The sequence below is a fragment of the Lupinus angustifolius genome, chromosome LG04, assembly GCF_001865875.1.
Source record: "Lupinus angustifolius cultivar Tanjil chromosome LG04, LupAngTanjil_v1.0, whole genome shotgun sequence".
Lineage (NCBI taxonomy): Eukaryota > Viridiplantae > Streptophyta > Magnoliopsida > Fabales > Fabaceae > Lupinus > Lupinus angustifolius.
The window spans coordinates 10,889,753-10,900,106 of NC_032012.1; the positions used below are offsets into that span (position 1 = coordinate 10,889,753).

Consider the following 10,354-nt stretch of genomic DNA (forward strand, 5'->3'; position numbering starts at 1 on the left):
TAGGAGTTAAACATATAAGAAGAATTCAACTCAAAATACTAATTTATTTAGTGGGAGAATCTCATATCTTAAATATCACATTAAGTTTATTATTTTACTTAATACGAGACTGCTAGCATAATAATATATGAACATTGAGGTAGAACATGAGCACATCATTTCTTACATTAGAAGCAAAAATGGAATTAATGTAAAACATACTTTAGAAGAAATAATTGAATAAATGTAAAACATCTTACCAAAATATATTAGGTAGGACATAATTAAGGGGGACAAAATATACTATATATACTTTGGATACTTTCCTCTACAAGTTCTAATCATTTATTTATATTCAATATATATTTGATGTTTACATGAAAGTATAACAAATATAATATATAAAATATCATATGAGTGATATATTTATGCATCATTGTCGCGCCCTGATTTTTTGTTATATGACCTCTTAGAGTCGCTACTATATTTTATGGTAAAAAATGTAGAAAAATATTTTAAGCCCAATTAAATTGGGCTTTTGAATTTTGATACTCAGGTTCGGGAGTCGATTACGGATCGATGAAGGTATTAGCACCTCGTCCGCCCGTAATTAAACGACACTCTTGCCAATTGTATGATTTAAATACCTTTAATTTATTAAAATTTAAATTGCATAAAATAGAAATATTTATTTTTTATTTTTATGTGTAAGAAAATTAAATTTTGCTCCTACGTATCTCTAAACGCTTTAAGAAATGGTTTGTTGGTAAAATAATCATCTCATTAAAAATGGTGAAGCAACAAAAACTAATGTTTGCACTCATCCCATTTTTAAAATGTTTGAAATTAATTATAATACATTTTTTGACTTTTATTATTAATTTAAGAATTAATGAAATGAAAAGAAGCGTTGTAATGTGACCGTTCAAGGATGATATGAGGGCAAGAAATGTTACCACGACTTGTCTCCATCCTTTGATTAATTCACAAAAAGTTGTAAATTTTTTACAAGACTAATAATAATATTATATGAAAGTTTTTTAAATCAAATAGTTTTATTAGAAGTTAATTTTTTTTTATTTTTCTTTAAATAAAAAGATTCTGAATTTTTGGTTATTTTCTATTTTAATTAATCACAAGAAAAAAAAAATTTAATGGCTAAGAAATTTTTTAATTGATTGCTAGTTACATAAAGAGAATTGTTACCGCTTTTTTATTTCTAATATTTAGTCATAAATAAAATTAATATTTATTTCACAAAATTTTAGTATTTTTATTAGTGTCACAGAAAATTCATTGGTAAAATATAATTTTTATTACTAAAACAAATATACATTGCATTAGAAAAGAAGTAAAGAAAAATATTTTATACTTGAATAAGTTTTAGTCCCGTGTGCACAAAAAGAAATAAAGTGGCTGACGTGTCGCTCAAAGAGTGGCTGAAAACACTATGTTAGAATTGGTATTTAACCACACTCATTTAACATCACTTATGTGTTCAACGCTGTTAAACGTAAGGCGGATGAGAATTAACAATGCTTATTAAAGCAAACGCGGTTAAAGATAACACATTTAACCGCGCTTATTGAAGCAAACATTGTTAAAGATCATACTTCATATATTTAATATCACTTCTTCCATAAACACAATTAAAGGTGTTATCTTTAATAGCCCTTGTTGAAGGAAGCATTGTTAAAGATGTTATCTTTAACAATATTTATTGAAGGAAGTGCTGTTAAATGTCGTACTTCATATATTTAACAGCACTTCTTCAATAAGCGATGTTAAATGAGTTATCTTTAACAACACTTATTGAAAAAAGCGTTGTTAAAGGTGTTCATATATTTAACATAACTTATTCAATAAACATTGTTAATAGCTTGTTTTAGTGAGCATGAATCTTTTCAAATTAAAAAACAAAACCTCACATAATAATACATATCACATCATAAGTTACATTTTATTATTTCTCTTAATTTAATTTTATATAACCAAAATGATGAATGAATATACAATGATACATCAATGATTTATGATTAATGCAATGATATATGTAATGATTAATTCAATATAATAATTTATGATATAATTAATGCAATGATATATCTAATGTTAATTTATGATATAAAATTGTGTAAATACTTTGGGAGTGAGGATAGATATTTATTATATTTTCAAAGTGGACAAAACTTACCTCAGGCTTGTGGCCATCATTGAGAGTGAGGATTATATCTTGGAGTCCAAAGTTTTACAAAAATTTTAGTATGTCTTCTTTTTTTGGGAAAGAAAATAATAACTACCCTAGGGTATGAAACCCTTTTGTGGGTATGCAAATATAATGCAATAGCAAAAATGATGAATTTTGTAATAATTTAGAATGTTGAATCTCATTTTATGTATGTATGGATGCAGAATGAGGTGGACATAATTTGCTTCCAGTGTCCTATACATGGGATACTTATAGGAGTTTAGATAGACTAAAAGTCGCAACCTAATGGCAATGTATTAGGTCTCATTAAAGTGGATTCGGTAAATACTCTAGACTTCTAAGTCACCAAATTGCCTCCAATCTCGAAAGAAAAGAGTCCCAATATCCTAGGTTAGAAACAAGAGGAGTCAAGCCCCTCGAGCGTCTAACTCACGATACCAAGACAATTTGGGTGATCCATTATGCTAATACTAGGAGACAAGTCTAACACATTGCATTAGAAAAGAGATAAAGAAAAATATTTTATACCTGAATGGGTTTTAATCTTGTGTGCACAAAAAGAAATAAGGTGGCTGACGTGTCGCTTAGAGAGTGACTGGGAAATCTGCTGCAAAGGACTACGTCACGTGTCCTTCCCTAGTTGGTTGGGAGTGAAGGTGCAACACGTTTGAATGCAAGCGCACACACTGGAACAAAGCTGTGGAGACGTTGATCAGGTTTGAACAACTCCACGGATGGAGACTACACCTGCCTACGTGTCACTGTCCAGATTGGCCTCGAAAGAGGATGCACGGAGTCAATGGTGTGCTCGGCTGCAGCGAATCTGAACCCGTGGCAGGAGACTTCTTTTGGTGTATGCACGTCTACGTGCGACAGTATGCACCCTTATGCGTGTCGCGTTGCTATTGGCTAGATATTGCAAGAGTTGACCAAGGCACCAAGTGTTGCTCTATGGTTGGCCAGAAACGAAGTTCCACGATTCAAGCAATAGGGCATGTTGCAGTGGATCATTTTCTCACTGGCAGTTTTCTCTCTATGCGGTGTTTTTTTCTTCAGAAAAGGAAGAAGAAGCCCTAAAGATAGATGAAGGCGAGACAAGATATGATTTTAGAATTGATTTTAACATATGAGTTCCTTTTGGGTTTTTTAATGTGACCAAAACGGTCGATCCAACCACATCCAGTCTGAAGTGGTTTAAAATAGTGTAAAGCTATAGAGTGGGTTTGCAACAGTTTAAAGTGGGATGACTAATTAGATGATTCTCTAGTATGTAAGAAGTTGTTCTACTATCCAATCTATGGTTTCCAAATGACATGGAGTATTTAAATATATTTTAAACTACAACAAATTTTATTTTATATTTTACAATCTTGTTATATTGGTTACCAAAGAAACGTATTTATTACATCTCTCTTCAATATGATACAAAGTTATATATATTAATATTATAGAATAATAATATCCTCACATCATTTTTCATGCATCTATCCAAATTAAACTTGTTTAGGCCTAACTTCAATGCCTTCAAGGACAAGGCCACCCTTCAATCGATAACCCACCTCCATTAGAGTCATCTTCACTTCCTCATTACCTTCACCACTAAAAAACTCACCTAGCTCAATTTCCATCCACCCATCTTCTCTTTTTGAGGGATATGGAATCCCTTCATTATCTTCTTCTTCTTGGACCATTCTCAAAGTTTCCCTTGGATTTTGTTTAAAAAATGTCTCCATTTTATGTTTGTTCTCGTCTTTATGATACAAATAAGCCTTCATTTTCTCCACCTTCTTTCCGATAACGATTGAAACCTCAGACGACCCAAAATCAAGTCCATATGCTCTATGGAAAACATTTATTATGAGATAAGCCCCATATAATGTGTTTGGTGTTAGAATTTGTGTTCTAATTTTTCCTTCAATTTCTAACCAATTCATTGTTATGAGCTCAGCCACCTCTAGAAATCTGAAAAATTATAAACTTTGGTGGTTATTATTTTGAATATAAATAACTTTATATAATAATTTCCTTGAGAATTAGAATGATAACACAAACCTTGATCCTTGAACTGGTTTCCATGACCAACAAAGAGGGTTGTCTCCCCATGCAATTGAAAGCTCCTTTGCACTCAACAAGTAACATATTTTACCTGTTTTTTTCTCAATTGAGAACATCTGTTTCATTGACAAGTTAATGGTAGTACCATCATAAATTATTGCTGCAAAAACAAACGTTTTTGGTGTTTGTATCTCACAATCAGAAAATTTATGCTTTCATTGACATTAACTTTGTATTATAATTATGTCACACTATTATGTCACACTATTAAATTAGAATATGATTTTGGAATATTAAGAATTTGAATAACTAAAACGTAAAAAACAGAAGATATAACAATACTTTAATTTCATATGTATATATATAAGAGACTTATAAAGATAGAGTAAAGTAGAAACCTTAGAAAGTGATTTGAACATCCACAAACAGTAAAGCAAATATGAATTATTTCAATGAGAATGCAAAATCCATATTTGCTCCACCGCCTGAGAATGCACAATCAACATTCTGCACTATAGCATTATTATTTTTGTAATATCTTCTTTTAAGTTGAAAAAAAAAATATTAATAGTAATCTTAATCTTTACTATACATTTAAGGAATACATTTACAAAATTATTATAAAAATAAATGATCTGATGTCATCAAACAAACTAGCTTATAAAAAGTAACATATGTCTAATTTTCATAATTAGAAAAAAAATTAAGGTAATTTATTAACAGATATAACCATTTTTTTTTTATAGAAAATCTTGCAATTGTACGTGTTGGTTGGTTTTTTAAACACTTCACTAGAGAACTTGAAGTCTATCAAATTGTGACTTTTCTATAAGCCTAATTAAATAATATGAAATCATATCATAATGTTATAAAAATGAAGAACATTTAATTTCTGGAAGTGACATATATTGGGAGAGGTAATCATAAATCCCGAAAAAAGTTAATTTTTCATCTAATAAGGTGAGAGGATAACCTTAATAGAACATCAACAACAGAATCGTGTCAAATGTTTGCAAATGTCATTTAAATTCTTACTTGTTTTTATGGTCCACCACGTTGGATACTATCCTATTCCTTTTATAATCAAACAACAAATATAAATAATAGAAATGTATTTCATCAAGAAATTACCTTTGTACCCTCGTCAATTAGTTGTGGTTTGCATAACGTGAGAAACAACTCTTTCTTTGAAGAACACGAAAATGACTCCACCAACCTTGACACAATCTCTTGATAATTAAGAGGCAAAAATTTCTCCCACACAACTTCTGAATCAGCCATTGATTTCATAATTGAGGAGATTAGAGAGAATTTACACACCTCTTGAGGGCATGTAAATGATAAAATGTGTTCTAAACAATCATTTGGCAAAAGTTCCATAGTACTTTGTGTAATTAGGCCTATAGAAAATTTGAAAGTTGTTGAAGCATCCACAATTGGCTAGTTCTACTTCTATATATATATATATAATAGAATACTATACTCTTGGAGATGCAAATGGCTGAATCATATCGATAGTATGACGACATTTCTAGAGTATCAATAATATGTCAACACTGAGCTAGGACATGAGCACATCATTTCTTACTTTAGAAGCAATAATGGAATGGAATAAATGTAAACATCTTTCCAACAAAAATATATACTATATAGTTTGGACACTTTCATCTACGAGTTCTAATATTTATTTATATTCAATATATATTTGACTTTTATGACAAAGATATAATACCACATAAAAACATTATTATGTTGTATCACCCTAATATATATAGCAAAATATATACAATATGGGGAATTTTGAAAATTATATAATTATTAATAATTTCTTCAGTATTTTTTTCTGAATCTCATTAAATATAAAATACATTAAAATGATAGCCAGGTGCATGATCATGTGGCAATGACTCTTCAACATGGTTCAAACTCATCTTTTTTAGACATCTCACATAAAAATACATCACAATGAGATAAAAATATTGCTAACACTATTTTTTAAAATTTCAATATTAAAAAATATAATTAATACTTATTAACACATAATATTTTTCACTACCTTAAATTATAATATAATCAAATATTAGCATAAATGTAATTCATTATGATAACATAATCAATTTATATAAATGACATTAAATACTCGAATTTCTGATCCATGATTAAACATTCTCATGCAACAAGCTTACTGAAGGTGTGTGCCCAAGTTCGTAGGAATATTTTAACCCATTTTTAGGAATAAGTTTATCTTCATGCAACTGAGAATGTTTGTTTATGCTCATGTCAATCAACAAATTAAAATACCCTTTCAACAATTAATAAAATTGGGTTATAGACCTCCTCAACAATAAATATAATTAGATCATAGATCCCATAAACAATCAACATAGTTTGATCATAAAACTACTTTTAAGTTAATAGACAATATAATTAGATTATGGATGACTGTAAATCTCATCAATAATCAATATGTTTATTCCTGAAGAGAGCTCTTAATATTGATAACTCTTAAGATGTTCTCACTGCAATAATATTAATTAGGTCTACATATAAATTCATTTCCTTTCTCGTATGAAAAACTCTAATTGTATCTTCCTCATGCTACTAGGGGATCCTAAAGTATATATAAGAATTATCTAAAGAACTCTAATTCCCCATATATGGTGATGAGGTAGTCATTTGTATGGAAACATTTGAAAACTCACTTTTTTTTAAAAATTTTAATAATTCTACATCTTTCAAATAATAAACACAATACAATAGAATGATAAAAAAAATAATCACGCATGTATAAGAATAAAGACATAGAATACTAATTAATTATTTCATATTTCTATATAACTTGACTACAGAATTTAATAATTCTATATAACTTGACATAAAAATGATAACACAATGCAATTTAATAAATCTATCATGTGTGTAGTGAGAGAAATAAAAGATTATTCAATAACTGAAACTTTGAGGGACGACTCTTTTTCAAGGAATATCAAATTTAAAGTTTGAAAACAATAAGCATAACTTATGGTACCATGTGGCAAAGTGATGAGTAACTTCTTCAAAGCATAAGAATTATAAAAATAAAATTTAATTCCAAATTATTAGGTTCTGGTAATTTTAGAAAATTGTTATGAGTTAGAAATTATTGTTGTTGAATGGCTTTGTAGAAAACCCAACTTTGACTTGTGTATATGGGTTTTTGTATAATATAATTGATTACTTAACATATAAAAATATAGTGATATATATATATATATATATATATATATATATATTAAATGTATAAACCGTAAGTCATTTCATTCTTTCATACCATTAAGACTAAAAGTAATTTATTTTCTTGTAACAATAAAATATGAAAAAAACCATATTCATTTTCAAGCAATAACAAATATTTAAATAACTTATTAGCATAAAAATCATTTTATTTAGAAACTTATCATATAAAAATATTTAAGAAATTACTACTTTGAGAATTTTTTCTTTCCATGTCTAAATCTAATAATTTAACATTTCTAATTCCCATTAAATAACTATTAATTTTTATGTTATAATATCCTTATAAAATTAATTTATAATGTGTTTGACTCTTATTTAATTTATTTGATCAACTCTAAGCGGACAATAAATTGACAAATCGTGAAGAAAAGTGACCAGACAATAAATAAATTAAATCAGATTTGACGAGGTATATTGAATATTGGAATATTATTATAATGACGAGATCATATTGAAAGAGGTCTCATATAAATTCGAATTGATTTAACTAATTAACTTGTTCAATCGAATCTAATTTCGTCATATATATATATATATATCCTCACATCATTGATCCATGCATCTATCCAAATTAAACTTGTTTAGGCCTAACTTCAATGCCTTCAAGGACAAGGCCACCCTTCAATCGATAACCCACCTCCCTTAGACTCATTTTCACATCCACATTCCCTTCACCACTAAAAAACTCACCTAGCTCAATTTCCATCCACCCATCTTCTCTTTTTGAGGGATATGGAATCCCTTCATTATCTTCTTCTTTAACCAATGTCTCCATTTTAAGTTGGTTCTCTTCTTTATGATACAAATAAGTCTTCCCTTTCTCTACCTTCTTCTCGGTAACAATCGAAACCTCGCACGGTGCAAAATCAAGCCCATATGCTCTATGGGAAATATTCATTATGAGATAAGCTCCATATAACGTGTTTGGTGTTAGAATTTTTGTTCTTATTTTGCCTTCAATTTCTAACCAACTCGTTGTTCTGAGCTCAGCCACCTCTGCGAATCTGCAATGTTATCAAATTAGCTGGTTGCTATTTTGAACTATAAATAATTTTATACAATAATTTGTGTTCTTATTCATTCATATATAATAATAAGTCACTCTTACAAAATAATATAAATAAAACAGTTCAACTCTTACTTGGATAAGATGATAAATTAGAATCATTTTTAAGTTTAGTCAGTGGTCAAATCGGTCAGACCGTCCAATACAGTCTGGTTCTCATAACACTGATTTATATTATTAATAAGTCTTAAAGTTTAGGTGGTGGCTTTCAAGTTTCAATTTATATCTTCTCTATTGGAGAGTAGGGTACAATATTAGAGATGACAATACAAATTTAAATCATGGGTACTCATTCGAACTCAACCCAAATTTAATAGGGAAAATATCACATATATATCATTGATATTTTTTAAATAATTTAGACTTTAAATTAATTTATAAAGTAAAGTAATTCTATAAATATCAAAATCCTCATTTACTCATATAGCAACTAGACTCTTTCCAATACTCAATATATATCATCCTTTACGCATCGTTTGGGAGTCATAAAATAAAGAGAGTGAGAGTGATCAAAGAGTTAATAAGAGAGACAAAAGACGAGGTAATGAAAAAACTCATCTCCATTGTTTGAGAGTATAAAATTTAAATGGGATGGTAAATTAATAATAATATAATAATATAATAATATAAGAATATTTTTTTATTTTTCCTTTAAAAATTTAACTAACAATAAGAATTAGAGAATAATATATAATTATATAATATTATTAAAATATTTAGGTATTTCAACATTTCATCTCAAAAACCTCAAATTGATGGCTTTAAAAAACACACATTGAGGGTTTCAGAGGGTTTAAAAAATCATCCAAAATCATCCAAAATCATCATCCAACTCCGAAATAAGAGGAAGACTTCCTAAAATCATCTCCCATTCTCTCCCCTCCAAAATTACACTATCCCACAAAATCTTAAAGTTAGTAGTGTGCAACTTAATCATTCTTATCTAGTAATGCTAGTCGGTGCATTATAATATTTGCTTTAGGTGAAAAAATCATAAATAAATTTGTTACTATTTTTACACGAGCAATTCCATGTTTCACCAATATTGATATATCCATGAATTACTGGGTAAAGTTAACTTGAGAATTGAAAATTAATAACCTTGATTCAGGGGTTGATCTCCAGCTCCAAAACATTGGGTCACTGCTCCATGCTACTGAAAGCTCTCTAGCTGATAAGATATAAGATTTTTTACCCGAACGCTTCTCCAATTTGAACATCTTTATGTACCACAATAAAATCAGAACAAAAACTAAGATTCATTGAATAAGTAAGATTATCTCGAGTATCGGAGAGCCTAATACATAGGTAAGATTATGACATATGGTAAAAATAAAATTTCAAGAGCCCAATTTTTTTTTTTTTTTAAATTCAATATTTTAAGAAACGTCCCCCAGTATTGGATAGTCTAATACCCGAGAGGAATCCGGTTCATGAAATAAAGTATAAACTATAGTGTTACCTTTTTGCCCCCATCAAGGATAAGAGGATGGCAAAGTGCATGGAAGAAGTTCTTGTATGAAGAAAATTTGAGGCTAAGAGGATTCACAGCCCTTGATAAAATGTGTTCATAATCAGAGGGTAAGAAACTCTTCCAAACTATGTCAGAATCAGCAACTAAACGAAGGGTTGGTGTGAGCAATGAAAATATACATGCCTCTTGTGGTGATGCATGTGATAAAATTGCTGAAACACAATCTTCTGGCAATGATTCTATGTTGGAACATGTTGCCATGGGATCCATATATTTAACATAATGTGAAAGATAT

General features: G+C 29.1%; 2 protein-coding genes across 2 annotated transcripts; both read right to left on the reverse strand.

The window, feature by feature from the left end:
- On the reverse strand, nucleotides 3,607-5,646 carry LOC109345828 (F-box protein PP2-B15-like). The gene is made up of 3 exons (XM_019585054.1): nucleotides 5,375-5,646; nucleotides 4,241-4,359; nucleotides 3,607-4,150 (listed from the first exon to the last, which is right to left on the reverse strand). The coding sequence occupies exons 1-3, from the start codon at nucleotides 5,621-5,623 to the stop codon at nucleotides 3,682-3,684; spliced, it is 837 nt and encodes a 278-aa protein (XP_019440599.1). The 5' UTR covers nucleotides 5,624-5,646; the 3' UTR covers nucleotides 3,607-3,681.
- Nucleotides 8,075-10,354, reverse strand: LOC109345830 (F-box protein PP2-B15-like). The gene is made up of 3 exons (XM_019585055.1): nucleotides 10,048-10,354; nucleotides 9,687-9,805; nucleotides 8,075-8,523 (listed from the first exon to the last, which is right to left on the reverse strand). The coding sequence occupies exons 1-3, from the start codon at nucleotides 10,327-10,329 to the stop codon at nucleotides 8,091-8,093; spliced, it is 834 nt and encodes a 277-aa protein (XP_019440600.1). The 5' UTR covers nucleotides 10,330-10,354; the 3' UTR covers nucleotides 8,075-8,090.